General features: G+C 43.2%; 1 protein-coding gene across 1 annotated transcript in view; it reads left to right on the top strand.

Moving 5' to 3' along the window:
* The first annotated feature begins 439 nt into the window (after positions 1–439).
* The window catches only part of LOC142301877 (C-C motif chemokine 21b-like), a 99,971-nt gene continuing 76,813 nt past the window's right edge, over positions 440–23,597 (top strand). The window contains exon 1 of the mRNA XM_075342919.1: positions 440–533. Coding sequence (XP_075199034.1) covers positions 470–533 — 64 coding nt within the window. The 5' untranslated portion in view covers positions 440–469. The remainder of the gene's footprint in view (positions 534–23,597) is intronic.

Here is a 23,597-nt window from a genome sequence, read left to right as displayed (position 1 = left end):
ACACAGAATTTCCAAAATGCCATAGAAATGGCTGGGAAGTGCCGCTGCTGCAGATTTTCGGAAAATCCGTGGCTTTTCCGCGAGAAATCCGCGGCAAAATCCGCGCATTTTCCACAGCGTGGAGACATAGCCTAAATGAGATCTCCTCTGAGACGTCTTTTTCTAAGCTAAACAAATCCAACTTTTTCAACCACTTATTTTTTACTTGCATATTTGAAGTAAAACTTCCCTTTGTCTCACTTTGAGATATATGTAAACTTCTTTTTTAAGAAGACATGAACATGAACCCGGCGCGGACTCCACCCCACATAAAGGTGTGCAAAGCAGAAAAGGAAATCACGAAGGAAAATCAGCCCCCGGGCTCCGGGCCAAAATAAATAGTTTCCAGCAGTGTATAAATACAGAAAGCTGGAGGGGAGCGATCATACAACGTGTCCAAGGCTCCATAACACAACTGACACTCGAGAGGATGAAGACGCTGTGGACTCTGCTCATCCCGGGGCTCCTTCTGTGCCACCTGCTCTGCCTGCAGGGTAAGTGCTGTATACTGTATATACTGCTCGGCTATATCCTTCTCCAGCATTTCCACGGCACCCTTTAAGCTCCAGATATATTTATTATTTTACTATATTTTAAATTATGGTATTTCTGTTCAATATGTAATTATTCTTAGATTTTACAGGTTATTGATTCATCTGCGTATTCATTTTTATATCATACTTGCTCAAAAATAATAAATAGGTATGACATATTAATCACACGTTACAGTCTGTGCTGCAGGTTCCAGGCTCCATTATATACGATAGATCTGTTATAGATAGCAGGATGGAGATGAAAAAAGTAGATACTAATATAAGGTTGTGTTCACACAGCGCATTTTTATGCTTTATTTTCCAAATCAAAAATTGATCTCTTGGCAGTAAAAAAAAGTTGCGTTTTTTGCTGCTTTTTATGCTTTTATTAATGGCATTTTTGCTGTTTTTATAGTTTTTTTGCAGTGTTTTTGCGGCTTTTTTACTCCAGTTTTGCTGCATTTTGTTTGCTGCATTTTATTTGTCTTAAGCAAAACCTGATCTTTTGGCAGTAAAAAAAAGTTGCGTTTTTTGCTGCTTTTTATTAATGGCATTTTTGCTGTTTTTATAGTTATTTTGCAGTGTTTTTGTGGCTTTTTTACTCCAGTTTTGCTGCATTTTGGTTGCTGCATTTTATTTGTCTTAAGCAAAACCTGATCTCTTGGCAGTAAAATAGCTGCCTTTTTTGTTGCATTTTTGTTTCTTTTTTGCTGTGTTTTTGCTGCTTTTTATGCTGCTTTTTTGCTGTGTTTTTGATGTTTTTTTGGTGTATTTTTTACTGTATATTTTTCTGCTGCAAAACCTGATCTCTTGGCAGTAAAAAAGCTGCGTTTTTTTGCTGCTTTTTTTAATGGCATTTTTGCTGCTTTTTTGGGGCCTTTTTTTTACTGTTTTTCAGGGTATGTGCGCATGTTGCGTTCTGGTTTGACAAATAAACTGCAACGTTTTGTCACTGCATGTGTGTTTCAAAAAGCATCCAAAACGCTGTGTTTTGGATGCATTTTGAATGCAGATTTGATGTGTTCTGGATGCTTGCTCTCCCACAGACTGAGAGGGAAAAGCATCCAAAACGCACAAAAGAAGTGACATGCTGCTTTTTAGAATGCATCAATTTTGTCAAATATTTGGCATCCAAAATGCTGTGTTTAAAAACGCAATGAGTGCATGGAATTTGCTGACTTCTCATAAACTTTGCAGGGGACGCAGGACACATGCATGTACGCTGCAATTTAAAATGCTGCGTAAACGCATGAAAAAATGCAACGTGCGCACACAGCCTAATTCACTACAAAAGCAGCAAAAAACAGCTGAGTTTTTGCACTCTCATTGCTTTGAATGGTGAAAAAAGAAGCAAAAATGCTGACAGAATTAAGAGGCTGCTTCTTGCAAAAATGCAGCAGTTTTTTAAGGTGTTGCAGCATGTGGAGGTGCAGATGGGCCAGAAACAATAAAGAGGAGTATGATTTCTGACAGTCCTTGTAGTTTGGTGCAATGGGATTAATTTCCAGCTTCATGCATCCGATCCATCAATTGATCCTTGGGCACGGTGCATACGTGATCTCCAGCATATTATATGTATAAGTCTAAAATATATGGATATGTTTCTTGGATATGGATTATGCTGGAGAACAAGGATCACTGTGCACATTGATAAATCTACGGATTCGATGCATGATGCTAGGAATATACGGTAGATACACACATATATATCTATATATATACACATATATATATATATATAATATATAATGTATGGATAGACCAAATAAAGGATCGGCACTCCAAACTTCATAAACGATTATAATGGATTTATTCCATAATTATTCAGGATACAAGCAAGGAAAAGAACGCGTTTTCTTCTAATGAGCCTTTTTTGGATTGAAAAAGGCTTATTAGCCGAAAATGCGTTCTTTTCCTTGCTTGTATCCTGAGCAATTATGCAATAAATCCATTATAATGGTTTATGAAGTTTGGAGTGCCGATCCTTTATTCACTGCATAATGTGGATACCTTCCTTGTATTCAGGCACCGTGGATTGTGAGCGCTGCCTTGATATTGTGATGTGTGTGTGTGTGTGTGTGTGTGTGTGTGTGTGTATATATATATATATATATATATATATATATATATCAGATAAATAATGCTGGAAATTAGCATTTATGGAATTAAAGAGAAAAGGAGGGGCAAAAATCCTACAATTGTGTCACATCAATATGCTGGAAAAGTTTTGAAACTTTTATTGATGAATACATGAGATCTATACAAAGACTGAATATTTACAGAGTTGCCTTCTCCGGACTTCTGCCTTTCACCAATAGCTGGATATCGGCTTCTGGACCAAATCTGACTGATGACCTATTTTCACCTAAACCAGTGCCTTGAGTTTATTACAATTTCTGTGTTATTGCTTGTCCTCCTGCTTTTTGAGGATTGACCACAACTTCTCAATGGGATTGAGGAGTTTCCTGGCCATAGGCCAAAAATGTAAATGCTTTGTTCACTGAACCACAGTTATCACTTTTCCTTGTCAGATGGTCTCCATCCTATTGGAAAAAAGTAGTTCAACACCAAATTGTTCCTAGTTGGTAGGTAGAAGTTGCTTTTAAAAAAAGTTTAGATCTCATCCTTTATTCTTGGCAGTGTTTTTATTCAAAACTTTGTTTTCCATGGATGAAAACAAACCAGCAACCATGCATATGCCACACATCCTGAGAACATTCATGTGTGGTGGCTTCTCCTCCATGGGGAGGACTCACTTACAATTCTGCCTAAGAAAACAGCCATAAAGAATGGGATCTAAGCATCCTCCAAGAGCAACTTCTCCAAACCATCCAGATGCCATTTGGTGACAAACATTTTTTTTCCCAGCATGAGCGAGACTATGTCCCAAAGCAAAAGGGATAACTAAGTGGCGCGGGTAACAAAACATTGACATTTTGGGTTTATGTCCAGGAAACTCCACAGATCTCAATCCTATTGTGGTCAATTCTCAAAACGCAGGAGGGGAAACAAAAATATAGAAATTGTGATCATCTCCAAGCACTGATTTAGACAATAATGGGTAATCAGTCAGGATTTGGCCCAGAAGCCTATACCCAGTAATCAGGGCGAAGGGCAGAAGTCTAAAGAAATAAGTGACAACAATGTAAACATTGAGTCTTACAAAGTTGATGAATAAGTCAATAAAAGTATAAAAACTGATAAAATGCTGATAATTATACTCCTGTAACAACAGAAACATCCGTCTAAAGATCGAAAAGCACCGAAACATCAGCTGTTGGGAAAACCAAAGTTTGTGTTGGTCTCAAAACTTTGCCCACAACTTTATATTTTTATATATATAAAGGGAAGGAAATAACTACTAGATCCCTAGCTGATTTTGTAAGTGACTGACAAAGCCATGAACAGTCTATAATTTTAAGAGTAGATTACTTTTAACAGTGAGAGAATATTAAAAATAAAATTCAGAAAACCGCATAGTATAAATTATAAAAATGTATTTGCATTTTGCAGAGAGAAATAAGTATTTGATCCTCTGGAAAACTTTACAATGTTTTTTGTAGTTGATGATGAGATTGATGAAAAAGAGAGAGAGACACACACACACACACACACACAGTACTTGTGAACCACAATATATATCCTGATTTATATTGAGTGTGTGTATATATGTATGTGTAAACTAACTAACTAACCAGAATCCCACAATGTCTGTCTGCTATTTCATCCTTCTTCTCTGTGCGATTCCTAAAACTTAACATGGACAAAACAGAATTCATTGTCTTTCCTCCTCCTCACTCATCTCCTCCAACAAGCCTTTCCATCAAACTCGATGGTTGCTTACTCTCCCCAGTCTCACAAGCTCGTTGCCTTGGAGTGACCCTCGACTCTGCTCTATCCTTCAAGCCACACATCCAAGCCCTCTTCACCTCATGCCGATTACAACTCAAAAACATCTCCCGGATCCGTGCTTTCCTTAACCAAGAATCAGCAAAAACATTAGTGCATGCCCTCATCATCTCCCGCCTCGACTACTGCAACCTCCTGCTCTCTGGCCTCCCTTCCAACACTCTTGCACCCCTCCAATCTATCCTAAACTCTGCGGCCCGCTTAATCCACCTCTCCCCTCGCTACTCCCCAGCCTCGCCACTCTGCCAATCCCTTCACTGGCTTCCCATCACCCAACGACTCCAGTTCAAAACACTAACCATGACATACAAAGCCATGCACAACCTGTCTCCTCCCTACATCTGTGACCTAGTCTCCCGGTACCTACCTGAACGCAACCTCAGATCCTCACAAGATCTCCTTCTCTGCTCCTCCCTTATCTCCTCTTCCCACAATCGCGTACAAGATTTCTCCCGTGCATCCCCCATACTCTGGAACGCTCTACCTCAGCACATCAGACTCTCCCCTACCGTGGAAAGCTTCAAGAGGAACCTCAAGACCCACCTCTTCCAACAAGCCTACAACCTACAACAGCCCTCAGTCCAGTAGACCACTGCGCAACCAGCTCTGTCCTCACCTATTGTACCATCACCCATTCCCTGTAGACTGTAAGCCCTCGCGGGCAGGGTCCTCTCTCCTCCTGTACCAGTCTGTTATGTACTGTTAATGATTGTTGTACGTATACCCTTTCACTTGTAAAGCGCCATGGAATAAATGGCGCTATAATAATAATAATAATAATATATATATAAAATATATAAATAATAATATATATATATAAATTACTCACTTATACAGCATGTGTCTAAAATTTTATATATATATAATTACTAGCTTTACTATCCGGCTTCGTCCGGGTTAATGACTGTTGTTAACAAAATAGAATGTGTTACCTAAAATGTATTCTGCACACAAAAAACACAAAACAAATAGATAGAAATGTAATTATTAAAAGGCAAAAACTAAGAAGCATTTCACAACATATATTTCAACACCACAGATATTCCACACAGATTTAACTAAATTGGCCAAGTAATGTGCTCCGTCTGTCTCTTTCCCCGTCTGTCTCTTTCCCCGTCTGCCTGTCTTTGTCTGTCTCTTTTTTTGTCTGTCTCTATCTCTCTGTTTCTTTCCCCATCTGTCTCTTTTTAGGTCTGTCTCTTTCCTCGTCTGTCTCCCCATCTCTTTGTCTGTGTCTTTTCCTGTCTGTCTCTCTTTCCCTGTCTGCCTGTCTCTGTCTGTCGCTTTCCTTGTCTGTCTCTATTTCTCTGTCTTTCACTGTCTGTCTCTATCAAGGTCTGTGTCTTTCCCCATCTATCTTTGTCTGTCTCTCTGGCTGTCTCCTCCTTCCCTGTCTGCCTGTCTCTGTCCCTGTCTGCATGTCTGTCTGTCTCTTTCCCCGTCTATCTCTTTCCAGGACTCTTTCCAGGACTGTCTCTTTCCAGGACTGTCTCTTTCCAGGTCTGTCTCTTTCCCCGTCTGTGTCTGTCTCTTTCACCATCTGTTTCTGTCTGTCTCTATCTCTCTGTCTCTTTCCCTGTCTGTCTCTATCTCTCTGTCTCTTTCCCCTGTCTGTCTCTATCTTTCTGTCTGTCTCTCTGTCGCTCTCTATCCGTCTCCCCACCGACATCTTATTATCTAACATATAAGCTTCTTCTACTATGAATGTCTTTTGTTCCTATAGCAACCAATCACAGCTCCTACTAATAACCTGTAGTTCCAGGCTCCATTTACTTTAATGGAGGCATGTTTTTGGAGAGTAACTGTAAAGCGCGGGATTACATTTTCCTGTCAAAACATAGTCTTTGACGTTCCCTGGGTCACGAGGTGTCTGTGCAAAATTTCGTGATTGTAAATGCGACGGTGCGGATACACTTTTCGTTTCACTTTTTGCCCATTATGTAGATAGGGGCAAAATTGATTGGTAAATTGGAACGCGCTGGGTTAAAATTTCGCCTCACAACATAGCCTATGACGCTCTCGAGGTCCAGACGTGTGAGTGTGCAAAATTTTGTAGCTGGAGCTGCGACGGTGCAGATGCCAATCCCAGACATACACACACACACACACACACACACATTCAGCTTTTATATATATATATATATATATATATATATATATATATATATATATATATATATATATACATATACAGTTAGGTCCAGAAATATTTGGACAGTGACACAATTTTCGCGAGTTGGGCTCTTCATGCCACCACATTGGATTTGAAATGAAACCTCTACAACAGAATTCAAGTGCAGATTGTAACGTTTAATTTGAAGGTTTGAACAAAAATATCTGATAGAAATTGTAGGAATTGTACACATTTCTTTACAAACACTCCACATTTTAGGAGGTGAAAAGTAATTGGACAAATAAACCAAACCCAAACAAAATATTTTTATTTTCAATATTTTGTTGCAAATCCTTTGGAGGCAATCACTGCCTTAAGTCTGGAACCCATGGACATCACCAAACGCTGGGTTTCCTCCTTCTTAATGCTTTGCCAGGCCTTTACAGCCGCAGCCTTCAGGTCTTGCTTGTTTGTGGGTCTTTCCGTCTTAAGTCTGGATTTGAGCAAGTGAAATGCATGCTCAATTGGGTTAAGATCTGGTGATTGACTTGGCCATTGCAGAATGTTCCACTTTTTTGCACTCATGAACTCCTGGGTAGCTTTGGCTGTATGCTTGGGGTCATTGTCCATCTGTACTATGAAGCGCCGCCCGATCAACTTTGCGGCATTTGGCTGAATCTGGGCTGAAAGTATATCCCGGTACACTTCAGAATTCATCCGGCTACTCTTGTCTGCTGTTATGTCATCAATAAACACAAGTGACCCAGTGCCATTGAAAGCCATGCATGCCCATGCCATCACGTTGCCTCCACCATGTTTTACAGAGGATGTGGTGTGCCTTGGATCATGTGCCGTTCCCTTTCTTCTCCAAACTTTTTTCTTCCCATCATTCTGGTACAGGTTGATCTTTGTCTCATCTGTCCATAGAATACTTTTCCAGAACTGAGCTGGCTTCATGAGGTGTTTTTCAGCAAATTTAACTTTGGCCTGTTTATTTTTGGAATTGATGAATGGTTTGCATCTGGATGTGAACCCTTTGTATTTACTTTCATGGAGTCTTCTCTTTACTGTTGACTTAGAGACAGATACACCTACTTCACTGAGAGTGTTCTGGACTTCAGTTGATGTTGTGAATGGGTTCTTCTTCACCAAAGAAAGTATGCAGCGATCATCCACCACTGTTGTCATCCGTGGACGCCCAGGCCTTTTTGAGTTCCCAAGCTCACCAGTCAATTCCTTTTTTCTCAGAATGTACCCGACTGTTGATTTTGCTACTCCAAGCATGTCTGCTATCTCTCTGATGGATTTTTTCTTTTTTTTCAGCCTCAGGATGTTTTGCTTCACCTCAATTGAGAGTTCCTTAGACCGCATGTTGTCTGGTCACAGCAACAGCTTCCAAATGCAAAACCACACACCTGTAATCAACCCCAGACCTTTTAACTACTTCATTGATTACAGGTTAACGAGGGAGACGCCTTCAGAGTTAATTGCAGCCTTTAGAGTCCCTTGTCCAATTACTTTTGGTCCCTTGAAAAAGAGGAGGCTATGCATTACAGAGCTGTGATTCCTAAACCCTTTCTCCGATTTGGATGTGAAAACTCTCATATTGCAGCTGGGAGTGTGCACTTTCAGCCCATATTATATATATAATTGTATTTCTGAACATGTTTTTGTAAACAGCTAAAATAACAAAACTTGTGTCACTGTCCAAATATTTCTGGCCCTGACTGTATATATATGTATATATATATATATATATATATATATATATATATATATATATATATTTATTTACTATTACAGGGTATACAGCACCATTAATTTAAAATTTGATAAATTAACAGTAATAAAAATGTTATTATCTATGTATATAAATGGACAAAAGATTATCCATATTGAATATTCTGCATACTTTTACATTATATTGATGTGGTAGGATTGCAATTTTTTTTTTCTTACATTCCATGAAAACTTCATCCATAATACGTAATGACAGTAAAGAATGTTTAGCCAAAAAAAAGTCCATATCGCCTCTGTGGGATCAGCATGTAATGAATAGCACATGGTTCTTGTATACACTGCAGCCTCACAGCAACTATGTAAATTGTAGACATAAGACGTGCCCGGCCGAATCAACATTAACGAAACAATTACAGTAATTTATTTTACCTGAGAATCCGCTTTTTACATTTTGTTATGCGCATTATTCAATTTATTTGATATTAGATATTTTGCAATAATAATTTCTCTTCGTGTTCCGTTTCATTTTAACATAGCAATATAATATTTATTTGTATGGCAATCACTTTAAGGTTGGGATCACATTAATGACCTCCATTACCATCTTATGGGGCAAATCTGAGACCTAAGTGATTGTGTTAATGTCGCCCTTAATGATTTATTTATCTTTTTTTAATTGTCGTCAATAAGTGCAAATAAATTGATGCAGAGTAATGTCACTATGTTGTCAGCTTTTTACGTACAATTGTACGTTATTTAGGTTGCAGGAGAATAAAAATAAAAATACAAGAGTGAACCTGCTTTTACAGGGCGGAGTATTAGGTAAAGATTCTAGACTTTCATCTTGTGAGATGAGGTGGTTCATTGGTTAGTAGTGTTCGAAAGATCTTGTTTCCACCTCACCTAAAGGCCGCTTTACACGCTGCGATATCGGTACCGATATCGCTAGCGTGGGTACTCGCCCCCATCTGTTGTGCGACAAGGGCAAATCGCTGCCCGTGCCGCACAACATCGCCCAGACCCGTCAAACTACTTACCTGCCCTGCGACGTCGCTGTGACCGGCGAACCGCCTCCTTTCTAAGGGGGCGGTTCGTTTAGCGTCACAGTGATGTCACAGCAGCATCACTGAGCTGCCGCCCAATAGAAGCGAAGGGGCGGAGATGAGCGGGACGTAACATCCCGCCCACCTCCTACCTTCGCATAGCGGCCGGGAGGCAGGTAAGGAGAGCTTCCTCGTTCCTGCGGTGTCACACGGAGCGATGTGTGCTGCCGCAGGAACGAGGAACAAGTTCGTTACTGCTGCAGTAACGATATTTGAGAATAGACCCCCATGTCACCGATGAGCGATTTTGCACGTTTTTGCGACGATGCAAAATCGCTCATAGGTGTCACACGCAACGGCATCGCTAATGCGGCCGGATGTGCATCACAAATTCCGTGACCCCAACGACTTCGCATTAGCGATATCGTAGCGTGTAAAGCCCCCTTTAGCCTCAAGTCCTCATTATATGCCACAAGTCCTCATTATGTGCCACTATTAAATTTTGATCAAACATCCTACAGTTATAATATTTTGGCACAACATTGCATTAATAGAATGGATTTGTATTGTAAACATAAGTTATAAGGGTGAATGTCTACGTAAACACACACGAGGTCATTTCACACAGGACAACTTTTCAAATCACCGAAAAGTGGCGGTCACTTGATGTAATTTGCATTGGCTGATTGTGCCGTTAATAACCGTAATTGGTAAATAATGAAGATCAATAATAAATTATACTTTTATTCTTGATCTTTTAAAGCAATTAAACTGACTACGGTACTTAAAATCACAAGCACAGTAATAATTGGCCGGTAGAAGGAGCCTCTAGATTATATTTTTTCATGTGAGGTTTTGCAGCCTATTTGTTCCCTGATTCTCTGTGAATTACTGTTTTTGTTTTTTTTTGTTTTTTTTTGTGACATTTCTTGCAAAATTAAAATTTAAAGAAAATTTATCGGCTTTTTTTTTAAGTTTTACCATATAGTGTAGTGGAAAACGGCAAACAAATTCCAAATGCAGAAAAATTGCAAAAAAAGTGCGATAGCACTATTGTTTTTGAGATATTTTATTCACTGTGTTCACTATATGGTAAAACTGATGTGTGGGAGTGATGCCTCAGGTCAGTGCGAGTTCGTAGACACCAAACATGTATAGGTTTACTTTTATATAAGGGGTTAAAAAAATCGGAAGTTTGACCGAAAAAAGTCGCGCACGTTTTACGACATATTCCGTGACCCGTAGCATTCTCATTTTCCGGGATCTATGGCTCAGTGATGGTTTATTTTTTGCGTCTCGAGCGGACGTTTCTAACGGTACCATTTTTGCGCAGATGCTACGTTTTGATCGCCTCTTATAGCATTTTGCGCAAAAGTTGTGGCGACAAAAAAACGTTGTTTTGGCGTTTGGAATTTTTTTGCCGCTACGCCGTATACTGATCAGATTAATTGATTTTATAGTTTGATAGATCAGGCATTTCTGAACGCGGCGATACCAAATGTGTATATATTTTTTATTTTTTTAACCCTTTAATTTTCAATGGGGCGAATGGGGGGTGATTTGAACTTTTAGGTTTTTTTGTTTTTTTTTAATTTTTTAAAACTTTTTTAACTTTTTTTTTTATTTTACTAGTCCCCCTTGGGGGCTATTGCGATCAGCATTCCGATCGCTCTGCACTATCTGCTGATCAAAGCTACACAGCTGTAAACAGCAGATACGCTCTCTTTCTCTTTTGCTGTGCCGCTGGCACAGCGAAAGTGAAAGCAATTCATGTGTAGTACAGGAGTCATCACATGACCCTGTGCTACCATGACAACTAACGGAAGTCACGTGACCGCGTCACGTGACTTCCGGTATCGGGCGGTAAGTAAAAGTTTATTGCGATCGCGCTTATAATGGCGCTGTCACATATTGACAGCACCATTTAAGGGGTTAAACGGCACGAGCAGATAACGATTCTGCTCGTGCCTAGCAGGCACACATCTCAGCTGTGAAAATCAGCTGAGATGTGTGCCGATCGCGGCATGCTGCCACCAGCAGACCGCGGGCAGTAACATTATGACCGCTAGGACGTAATTTTACGGCCTGCGATCGTTAAGGGGTTCATTTGTACTAAAATGAGACATACTATGGATACTAGAGCTGAGTGAATTGATCTGTGAAAAATCAAATTTGTTGCAAATTTCAGATTCTGCTGGATCCAAATTTTTCAACAATTGTTGCACAGGAAAATGGCTGCTGTCTTGCTGGATTTTTTTGACAGCTCGGAAAGAGTTAAAGTAATGAAACACATTATTCACACCTCTCTTGGGCCCTCACCTGTCTCTTTATGTCCCTTCCGCCACAGCTCCGTAGGTCCTCCACTGCGGTCTTCGGTTCTTCCGGCGCTGAGGCCAGTGATTGCTCTCCCTTTGTCATGTGGGGTTCAATGCGTTTGTTGGAGCTCATGTTTGTGGGACTTATGTGAGGTTGTGACATATTTGAACCTCGCACCCAATCACCACCATCTTCCCTCTCTCCTCCTTCAGACGTATAAGTAGTCAACAGGAAATAAGAACTGTGCATGCTGCTCACTTCTTGTTAGATACTTATATGTCTGAAGGCAAGGAAAGGGAAGATTGTGGTTGTTGGGTGCCAGATTTGCATATGTCACAACCTCACATGAGACCCACGAACACGAGCGCCAACACACGCTTTGAACCCCACATCACAAAAGTTCGCATACAACCTCTCAAGAGCTCCGGGAAGGTAAGTATTAACTTTTTTTTTTGTTTCATGGGGGCAAACATGGCGCATGACAAAGGGTTGTCCAAGGAGTGGACAACCCTTTATGTATTTGATATTTTTTCTTTGAATATTGTTCTTTAACTAAGGTATTCCATCAATGTGCACATGTCCAAGGTCCATCATAGACACAGTGGGCAAGAAAACAAAAATACCATGGTGCTTACTGTCAGAGGTTTGACGGGAGTAGGGTGAGCAGCTGCATTCGAACCTGTTGGGAAGAAGGACACCATGTATAACTTCCTGTGTATCCGACACCTCATCAGCCTCTACCTGTATTGTTCAGTTGGTTGAGTGGCCAGGCAACCAATCAGTTCCTCGGCACTGCTTGCTAGGTTGCCCTTCACTGATGCATATCACTCAACTTTTCCAGAAGTGAAAGAAGTAGAAAATATGGCTTTGTACAAAATTTAGGCCACGCTCCTAACCACATCTCTAGTCACACCCATGTACAATTTCTTTCTGCCATGGCAGGACTAGATAAGACTGTCCTACTTTTTCATGATGGTTGAGACCAATAGATTTATTTTTCATTCATTCATTCATTCATTCATTCTTGTATCAGCAAGAATCTTTCCTCTTTTTCTTACACTTCACAAAATGAGGTCTGTTTTTTTGCAAAATGAGTTGTAGTTTTTTTTAAATGCCGTTTTCTAAATACATCGTAAATGCTTTATTTTTTTATGCTGCTTTTTTCCTGCATGTTTTCTGAAGGCGTCTGTACCAAGCTACGCCATAAGAATCTTTTCTGATTATTACAAATTTTCTTTTAATTTTTTCTTTCCCCTTTATTTAATGGATTTTTAAAGTAGATTTGAAGCAGCAATTTTATTGCTTTATAGTACTGAAAAGTAGAGATGAGCAGATCCGTGGATGTTTGCATTCTCCGGTTTGACCGGATTTTAGCTAAAAGTTTAGTTTGGTACCAAGACTTAATCCATACTTGACCTCAGACTCCAAATCCCATATAAGTCAATGGGAACCTGAACTTTGCTTCTGTAAAATGGTTGTAGTAAGGGCTAGGTGAAGGGAAAAGGAAGCAAAGTTGCGGTTAAAGAAGGACAATTGCCCTGCAAACAAAGCTTGATAGAAAATAAATAAAACAAAAAAATGATGTGGGGTCCCTCTTATTTTTGAAAACCAGCAAAGGTAAAACAGAAAACGATGGGCTGCAACCCTCAGATTTCTGTTTTACCTTTGCTGGTTATGAAAAATAGAGGGGATCCGATACCATTTTTTAAAATTATCTATTTATAAACTAACAATTAAAAAAAATAGCATGGAGCCCCCTCTATTTTTGATAACCAGGGAAGGTAAAGTAGATTGCTGGGGCTTGGAAGTCCCATGGTTATTTGGCCCGTCTCAGCCTGGTGGCACTTTGCCTGGCTCTTCCTGATTGCCCTGGTGCGGTGGCAAATGGGGAAATATATGGGGTTCATGCCAGCTCTGAATTGACAGCTAGCATCAAGCCCTGGGGTTAGTAATGATTAGGTTTCTATCAAACACCCCCATTACTAAACAGTAAGTGTTGAGTTAAAAAATACACACACTGGAAAAAATAGTTTATTTGAATAAAGACTCCCCCCACACTCCCTCGTTCACCAATTTATACATTTTAATACATCCTCAAAGTTCTGATGTAATGCTATGGTGTAATTTACCATGATATCCATCAAATCCATGTGGAGCCTCGTTCTGAGAACGAGGCTCTATAAGGCATTCCTGGTGAGTGGCTGGCATAGAATTTCTCATGAATGAAAGAAATTCCATACCTGCCTCAGACCACAATGACCTATGGAGCCTTGTTTTCAGAAGCCTTGTTTTGAGAATGTTCTGAGAAGTCTGATGTGTCACTTCTTGGCAGACTGTGAGGTTTAGTTTTAAACTGCACTGTGCATGCATTTTGCTTCCCCAGCAAAGTCTGAGATATTAAAATTTCCATCCGCACGTTGCTTCTTTTTAGGCAGCATTTTGTTTGACAAATATTTGTCAAAATTGTTGCGTAAAAAAAAGCAGCATGTTACTTCTTAATTGCATTTTGTGAACATTTTCCACCAATTGAAATTACTAAGGTGTATCAAAACGCAACCAAAATGTTTAGCTGAGTGTTTGCGCTGCATTTTGGTTGCATTTTGCATCCACTTTTGACAACAAAAACGCAGGTATCTCAGGGTCTCTCTCTCTGGTCTCGGTCTCTCGCTCTCTCTCTGTTGGTCTGTCTCTCTCTCTCTTTGTCGGTCTCGGTATCCCGCTCTCTCTCTCTCTCACTCTCTCCGTCTAGGTCTCTGTCTGTCTGTCGGTCTCTCTCTGTCAGTCTCGGTCTCGGTCTCTCTCTCTCCACCCCCTTTCTCCCTCCTGGTCTCGGTCTCTCTCTCTGTTGGTCTCTCCCTCTCCACCCCCTTTCTCCCTCCTGGTCTCGGTCTCGTTCTCTCTCTCTCTCTGTTGGTCTCTCCCTCTCCACCCCCTTTCTCCCTCCTTGTCTCGGTCTCTCTCTCTCTCTGTTGGTCTCTCCCTCACCACCCCCTTTCTCAGTCTCGGTCTCAGTCTCTCTCTCTCTGTTGGTCTCTCCCTCTCCACCCCCTTTCTCCCTCCTTCATGCTCACCGATCACCGACACGGCACTGCACGGCTGTCACACTGCTCCCGCAGCTTCTCCTGCTTCTGCTTCTGAAAGTGTTGGCCGCTAATTAGGCTCCTCTCATATTGCCTGCTTTTCATGCCCACCAGTGCCTATGATTGGTTGCATTTAGACGAGCCCACACGCGGAGTGACAGCTGTCTTACTGCAAGCAATCACAGCCGCTGGTGGGCGGGTTTATATTGTGCAGTAAAACAAATAAATTTTAAAAAAACAACGTGCGGTTCCCCCCCTCAATTGATACCCAGCCAAGATAAAAAACACAGCTTCTGGATTCTGGCTGGTATTCTCAGACTGGGGAGGCATATCATTTTTAGGCTGCCCCCAAGCCTAAAAATATCAGCCAGCAGCCACCCGGAATTGCCGCATCCATTAGATGCGACATTCCCAGGACCTTACCCGGCTCATCCCGATTACCCTGGTGCAGTGGCAATCGGGGTAATAAGGAGTTAATGGCAGCCCATAGCTGCCACTAAGTCCTAGGTTAATCATGGCACATGTCTGAGACACGCCCTATGATTAATCTGTAAGTAAAAGTAAATAAACACACACCCAAAAAGTCCTTTATTTTAAATAAAAGACAAAAACACCCTTTCACCACTTTATTAGCCCCCAAACACCCCTCCAGGTCCAACGTAATCCACAGGAGGTCCCTCGATGCTTTCAGCTCGCTGTGAGCTCCACGCAGCAACTGAAGTGAGTCATGCTATCAGTGGTGACATCACTCAGGTTACCCGTGGCCACAGCTGGAGTCCTCCACCTGTGACAGCAAGTTGCCCGAGTGACTGAAGTGAGTCGCGCTATCAGCGGGACGTCACTCAGGTGATTTGCAGTCACAGGTGAGTCGCTGTGGATCAAAGGTCTCCGGACTTGGGGGTCGTGTGGCCACTCGAATGAAAAGGGGGGTATTTACAGGGGAGTTATAGTTTGTGACGCCACCTTAGTGAGTGGCGATTAGGAGTACCACCGCTGCTGTTGGGAGTACCCGGGGATGATGGAACAGGGCAGCAAGGTGTTGGAACCCTCCACGGGTAGGGGATGCCCTTGGACTCGGTGAAGGGGGTAGTGCCGTGGGGATGAAGGGGTCCCTCTCGTACTCACTCAGTTCATAAGCAGACACCGACAACCGGATAAACCAAGGCTCTGGGTACCACTGTCGTTGAGGGGAGTTCGTCCGGATCCCGTCCCCAAATGGTGCTGCCTGGTCGTTTGTGAGCTGCCTCCTGGCACTTAGTTTAGACTTCAACTCAATGGGCCGGTAGCTTGGAACTAGCCGGGCCCCGCTCTCTACTATGGCTAAGTAAGGGAGCTTGCTCTCAGGGCTCACGCTTGGAATTTTATGGACCGTTTTGGTTGGAAAGTCCTATCCCCCTCGTTGCGCTAATGCTCCGATTCTGCAGCGGGTGGGAACGGATCGTGAAGGCTCTGTTCTCCTCAGGTGAATTGTCGGGTTGCCTGAAGCTACTCCCTGACCTAGGGTCTGTGTACCCCGTCGTGCCTTCGGTCCTGGACCGGTGACAGGGCCAGGCTGCCGGCCGTCCTCCTCGACTGGTCCGAGCACCTCGCCACAATCCCCTGCGTCCGGGGGTCCGACTCCTCTAGGCCCAGACCACCGTCTGCAACCTAGGCAGTACTTCGGGAGTCCCACTACCGACTTCCTCTGAGCTCCTCTCAGCTCGAGGGCTACTTCACCTCCTTCTCCACTCACTGACTCTTCTCGACTCTCTACACACCTCACCTCCCCTCCCTGACCCCCAGGTGGGCGACTCTATTCCTCTCAAGCCGTCCACTGGGGTGTCGGGTCGGTTTGGTGCAGTGTGTCTCTAGGATTTTGATTTGCTGTTAGAGGCACACCACCTAAGTAGGGACCCAGAACCAAGAGGGAGGTGGAATACCGCATGGAAGGGCAGCTGGTGCAGTACCCTGTGACGACCTGATAGTCCAGGGGCGTCACATTTACATTTGTCATGAGTCTGCCAGGGGATGTATTTTTTGTTGTCAAACCAGAACGAAGCGTGCGGACATAGCCTAAAAGGTCAGATACGGTTTTGTTTATATTTTGTAAACATGGAAACATATCAGACTGCATTGGAGCTATATACACAACTGTAGGATTTATTTATCTTTTTTTTCAGATTTGCTTCATTTTAAACATTTTTTAGATGTAGTGGAAACATAATATTGGTTGCAAAAGTGTATATGCTTTTTCAAAACACCTCAGTTTTTAAGTACATAAGCAATAAACTCATTGCAAGTAAATCTTTAAAGGAATCTAAGCAATGGAGCTGAAATTGGCAGAAAAACCGAGCCAAATTACTTCTCCGAGTTTAGAAGAATGTTTAGATAAAAACTTTATAATGACGAACATTCGCTGCAGTCTCCAGTGTATCGCAGTGATTACAAGTGTCAACAATAATTCAGAATTATACGGATCTGGCCAAGACTGCTGAAACCTGACCTTAAAGTAGTGATAAACTTATCTTGTGCAGGTAAAACCATGACTTGTAGAAACACAAGGAATAGACTCTCAGAAATAAAAGGTAAAGGCGGTCAACTAGGTTCAGTATTCACATTGTTAGAAAATAACTTCTGTGATTATTTTTCATATCTCAGCCCAAAATCACATGTACAAAACAAATTTAGGAAATGTTTTCACTCAATGACATTAACGCCCTTGTGAACCTTGAGCTTGCTCCAAACTAGGCAGTTTCTGCCTGTGATATATAGCTGTGTCACCCAAGGTTATGGGGTACTCAGTCCCGGGCGGTGTATAACTGGGGAATGTCACTTTGGTGGCCGTTGCCCGGTTCCGTGCCCGGGGTGCTTTTTGAAGAAGGGGATATTTACAGGGGATTGTTGAATAAAGTTTATACGTGACGCCACTTGCGGTTTTGCGGCTATGTGGATGGACAGTACTCCCTACTGGGGCTTGTGTTAGTGGCAGCCTGGATGTTAAACCCTCCGCAAGCAGGGCCAAGCCCCAGAGGATAGGTGAGGTAGACGGGTGTGGAAATAAGGTAGGCCACAACAGGAGATTCAGTGTAACTGGTTATTTTTCTCACAGCAAGTTGATAACTGGGCACCCGAGGCTGTCTGGTCTTAACTGCAGGTCCCCTTAGTCCCAGTGCCGGTTTAGTGACCTGGTGGCTTCTTTCCTCTACACCTGTCTTTGGTTGGTGAGTCCCCGTGGCATAGAGCAGCTGGGGGTCCCCTCCTGGTTGTCTTCTTCAGAAGTCCGTATGACAGTAGCGTGAACCCCGTGGGGTTGGAATCCCTGGTCCTGTCCCTGGTTCTCCCTTTGCTATTGAGTCCCGAACTTCAAGGTCAGTGAGGTCCTTGATGGTTCCGTCACTGTGCAGATTTTATCAGGTCTGCCTGGAGCTTTTGCCTGACCTAGGATTCTGTACCCCGTTGGTGCGTAATTCCAAGAGACTCCACCGGCAACTAACCGCCTGGGCCCTCAAGTCACTGTTCACTCCTGTTAGTCCACTAGTCTGCTCACTTTCACTGTCACTGCTAGACTCCTCACTCTCCACTGTCTGCTCTTCCCACCTGGCTGTCTAGTGGTCTGGATTGTTCCACCTCTAGGCGGCCATGCATTGGTCCAACCCTAGCCTGGTACCATCTAAGGGGGAATGTTGGGGAAAACAGGGATTATCTGGAGTGTTTGTGTGTTACCGACACTGGTGTTCTGGGTTCCTAGGGGGTAGGCCCTGCATCCTGGTGAGGGTGCAGTACCTTATAGCTCCCTGACTTGAGGGGTGCTACACAGTGAGTGAAAGAGTATGTGGGCGCGGCTCTCTTCCTCACAAGGAGATGTTGGGTACTGAGTGGACTTTCGTTGCATGGCACTTACTTGCTGCTTCAGCCCGGTGTCCCTCAACCCTCCTTTCAGTCGTCGACGTAGGGGAATAGTCAAACACGCAATACCAAAGTTCACCAAAAAGATTTGTTTACTTTTATTCTTCGCTTCGTTATGCCAGACATGGCCTTCCACTATCAATACTCCGATGTCTGTAATGCCTTCCCCCTTATATAGCACACTGTCTGCCATTTCTGGGCTCGGTGGCTTCGCTGGTCAAATGACTCTCTAAGCACATCGGGGAGAGCCGTAGCCTCCAGACCTCCAGAGATTACCTCAGGTTCCCTGACTGGCCCAGGTACTGAGGCCTTGTCTTCTCTCTTTGAACCCACTTCTCGACTACTCTCCTCTGGAGCCCCCCCTCCTAGCCATCCGCCCTGCCACCTAACATTTCTCTCTTTTCTACTTTAATCGTTTCTAATTTAATACTGTAAGTCTTCTAAAATTCGCTTTACCACTGACTAAACCCGACTATTAGATGGCAGCAGCATTTGACATATTGATAGACAGTCCTAACACTGCTAAATCCAGAACCTATTCTTCTCTAAGACACTTAAATATCAACACCTGCTTTTATATTATTCAACGGTATATACATGAAATATAGTATATTTACATCATGGGGCATTGCCCACCTATTACACAGGCATCTTCCTTAAAGGTGTTGTCCACTACTAGGACAATCCTTTTTTATTTCACATGATTCCCCCAGGTAAAATAATAAAGCCTGGCGTACCTGTGCCCTTCCAGCGGTGTCTGGGTTTGTGGTGTTGGGGCTCACGTGGGGTTGTGATGTCACGCGAGCCCTGCATCCAATCAGTGCAGGCTCTGTGATCCTGTGTGGTGGAAGGCACCGGGCAGGCAGTGATTGTAGTTGTGAGTGCAGGGGGAACAACAGGTCACAGCACAGCCTGTCATTAACCCCACGCCTCCCCGTCGCCGCACCACACAGGAGAATCCCATAACAGTCTCAGGCGACATACTTTCACTTTTCTTCAGGACATAAAATCCAGTAACAGTCTCTTTTCTCAACAACAAAACAACTTTATTTTCCTTTGACTTCAGCAACATCTTGGTCAGCGCTGCGCCAGTACCGGTATTCTTCCCATAAGGGTTCCTTACATAGTTTCTCTCATATATAATTTAGCGGCAGTCCATATCTCTGGCACCTGGGCAGTTTCTGTCACCTCTAGGCCTCTTCTTCCATCACTACACATCACACTGGCATGAACCGGGTCATGAAGTCCATTGGGCCACTTCAACCCACCCAAAGGGGACGCTAACACGTATGAAGGACCGCAACTGACAGGGCTCTCTCGTCTGTGCCCAGGCCATCCAGCCATACCCTTCAGCTTGAGGGAGCACTGACCTGAAGTGAGTGAAGAATTCATTGAGTATCAGCAGACAGGTGATACAAACGCCGACCCCGACCATAGAACTCAGCCCCTCTTCTCTTGGGGACACAGTTAGTCAATTGAGACCGAATCCCGTGTGTCACAGTTCCAGGGGCAACCCTTAGGGTCAGAATCATAAAATTAAGGTTCTTGTCAGTAAATCTCATCAAGGACTCTCCTGCTGTCTACTTCCTATATCACCTTTTTATACATGCTGCCCTCCTCCTCTCCCTTAACTCTTTCCCTGTTCACTTAGGTGCCAGGACAGCCATGCTACAACACTGCCACCTGGTGGCTTTTTATACAATTCACATGCACATTATACATTACACTTACATTTTACACATTATACATGACCATCATTGTGCCGGCTACTTCTGCAGGAGTGGGCTTAACCCTGACCCACTCTACACCTGAAACTGCTGGAAGGGCACCAGTATGGGAGGTGAGTACAGGCTTTGACTTTAACAACTAACTCTGATTGCTGGTGTTTAACCATGTAGATGCTACTGTCAGTCATTGACATCAACATTTATATGGCCTTTGCAATAAAAAATGATGGGGTGCTGATGATTTCGCTGCAGGCAGGACTTCATAGAAGACTATAGATTATACTCCTTATTGCACTGCAGTGATTAATAGGTGATCACAGGTTTGTGTCTTCTTAGGGATTAAAATTTTGGCAAAAAATCGGCAGCAGCACCTCTCTTGCAAAATGCAATAATAATCAAAACGTATGCACCCCTAAAATGTATCAGTCTACAGATTAACAAACAAAAATCAAACCCACACATCATTTTTCTGGAAAAATAAAAAAAAAAGCTATGGGTCTAAGAAAATGGAAAACAATTTTTTACAAAGTACTGAATTTTTTTATGACACGAAAATAATAAAAAATCTGTACAAGTTTGGTATCGTCATATCCATACTGAATATCATACTGAACCAAGGAATCATAATGACTGGTCAATTAATAACACACAATTAAAACCGTTAATAAAACATAAAAATAAAACAAAAATAAAGGCTTTCTTTCATCCATTCATCACACTTACAGTTTTTTACTCCTGTTTTTAAGGTCATTTTATATGGCAAAATTTTGTAGTACAAAACAACAATTTGCATAAAAAAGCTATAATTTGACTAAGCTGATATAAATGTAATAAAAAAAATATAGCTCTTGGAAGAAGGAAAGAATAAAACAAAAGAACTAAAATCCCAAAATCCTTAAAGGGAATCTGTCACCAGGTTTTTGCCACCTAATCTAAGAGCAGCATAATGTAGGGGCAAAGACCCCGATTTCTGTGATGTCACTTACTGGGCTTCTTGCTGTATTTTTTTATAAAATCCGTTTTATCAGCAGGAAATTATCATTACAGGACTAGTAAACCTGCCGTTCATTGTCATATGCTATAGAACGCTGTCTCAGCTGTGATTGGCAGCTTTCTGTCTTGGCACAGTATACACACACAGCTGTCAATCAGTAGTGTGGGCAGGGCTATACCGAGCTCAGCATTCACAGAACTGGTAGATCTGCAGCAGATAAACCGTAATTTTTTCAAAACTGCAGCAAATAGCTCAGTAAGTGACGCATTACTGGAATCAGGGTCTTTTCCCCTACATCATGCTCTGTGAACAGCCAGCTTCTTTAGCAATGACCTTTTGTGGCTTAACCTCCTTGTGGAGTGTGTCAATGACTGCCTTCTGGATATCTGTTAAGTCAGCAGTCTTCCTCATGTTTGTGTAGCCTACTGAACCAGACTAAGGGACCATTTTAAATGCTTAGGAAGCCTTTGCAGGTGTTTTGTGGTAATTATTCTAATTTTCTGAGATAATGACTTTTGAGTTTTCATTGGCTGTAAGCCATAATTATCAATAGTAACAGAAATAGACATTTGAAATAGATCCCTCTGTGTGTAATGACTATATAATATATGCGTTTCCCTTTTCATATTGAATAACTGAAATAAATTAACTTTTTGATGATATTCTAATTTATTGAGATGCATTTGTAAGTCTTTTTCTATGCACGCAAAAGGTCTTTTTCTCTCAAATATTGTTCACAAATTTGTCAAATCTGTGTTAGCGAGCACATTTCCTTTAGGCTACTTTCACACATCAGGTTTTTACCATCAGGTACAATCCGGAAAAAAACGGGTAAATCGGATCCGGTACCGCATCCGGTTTATCCCCATAGACTTGCTGTTACGGGGGGACCGGCAGATTAGGACCAGGGGGTATATATCCTAATCGCCAGTCGGGGCCCACCGTGCTCCAGATGACAAAGGAGCTGCTGGCACCTGAGGGTTAGGCGGAGACTATAGAGCTGGATGGCTCTGAGATAACCCAGGAACTCTGGGAACCGGTCACGTGTGTTGGGACACGTCAGACCGGACGACAACCCGATTAGCGTTTTGGTGCACCTAGCGCTACACCAACCACGTGTGCAGGAAACACGTCAGGCCGGGTGGTAACCAGGTAGCGTTGACCGGAAGACCGCCACGAAAGCGCCCTGTCGGCCACGTGTGTAGGACACGTCAGGCCGAGCAGTTCTCCGATTAGCGTTTCTGGCCACCTCTCGACTGGCCATGTGTGTGTAGGACACGTCAGGCCAGATGGGTACACCAGTAGCGTTGACCGGGAAGCCGAGGAGGATAAGGAACACCCTGTTAACTCCACAGAGGTCCTGGGGTACGCTGTCCGTGCGCGTAGGGGGCACAAACGGACAGGTGGCGCAGCAGGTGCGTTGTCCGTGTGCGTAGGGGGCACAATCGGACAGGTGGCGCAGCAGGTGCGTTGTCCGTGTGCGTAGGGGGCACAATCGGACAGGTGGCGCAGCAGGTGCGTTGTCCGTGTGCGTAGGGAGCACAATCGGACAGGAAGCACAGCAGCCGCAGCCCAGTTAACACCACTGGGTTGCTATAGCAAGACTGGAACGGCAGGAGGGAAGCACGGCGCCTGACCCTGATGTGCCGAGCCACGAATCTTGGCGTGACAGGCACCGTTCGCCTAACCCTACCTACCGCTTCCCAACATAGGCTTATGCCGCAATGAGGCTCTAACATGGAGGTGTGCTCTGACTGAGCAAAAGTGAAGACTGCGCACCTCCATGTTGTCTCCAGCCCCTTTTATAACCTGGGTCCGCCCCAAACCCAGAGTGGAACCACCAAGGTCCAATAGCAGAGTGCCATGTCATCAGTGACGTCACATGCGACCTATCCGGAACCGCCACGTCATTGATGACCTCATGGCAGCCACGCCCCAAACACTTCACCAGTCATCGTCTGACGACCAATACTGAGGTGCCAGATCATAGGGCGGGCCTCTGCGAGCCAGTCCGGAGTTGCCACGTCATCAGGACACCTGATACCCTCTGCCCTATCAGGGCCTGCCACCTCACGGACATGCTCAGTGAGGTCCTTACCGGACCTAGCCTCTGATGCACTAAGTGCCTGAGCATGCTCAGTAGCCTGAGCCACAGGCTTAGAAAGCAGACTATCAGTTTGAGCATGCTCAGTAGGCACATCCCAGAACCTAGACACAG

The sequence above is a fragment of the Anomaloglossus baeobatrachus genome, chromosome 1 (genome assembly GCF_048569485.1).
Source record: "Anomaloglossus baeobatrachus isolate aAnoBae1 chromosome 1, aAnoBae1.hap1, whole genome shotgun sequence".
Lineage (NCBI taxonomy): Eukaryota > Metazoa > Chordata > Amphibia > Anura > Aromobatidae > Anomaloglossus > Anomaloglossus baeobatrachus.
This window is presented reverse-complemented; position numbering and strand designations above follow the sequence as displayed.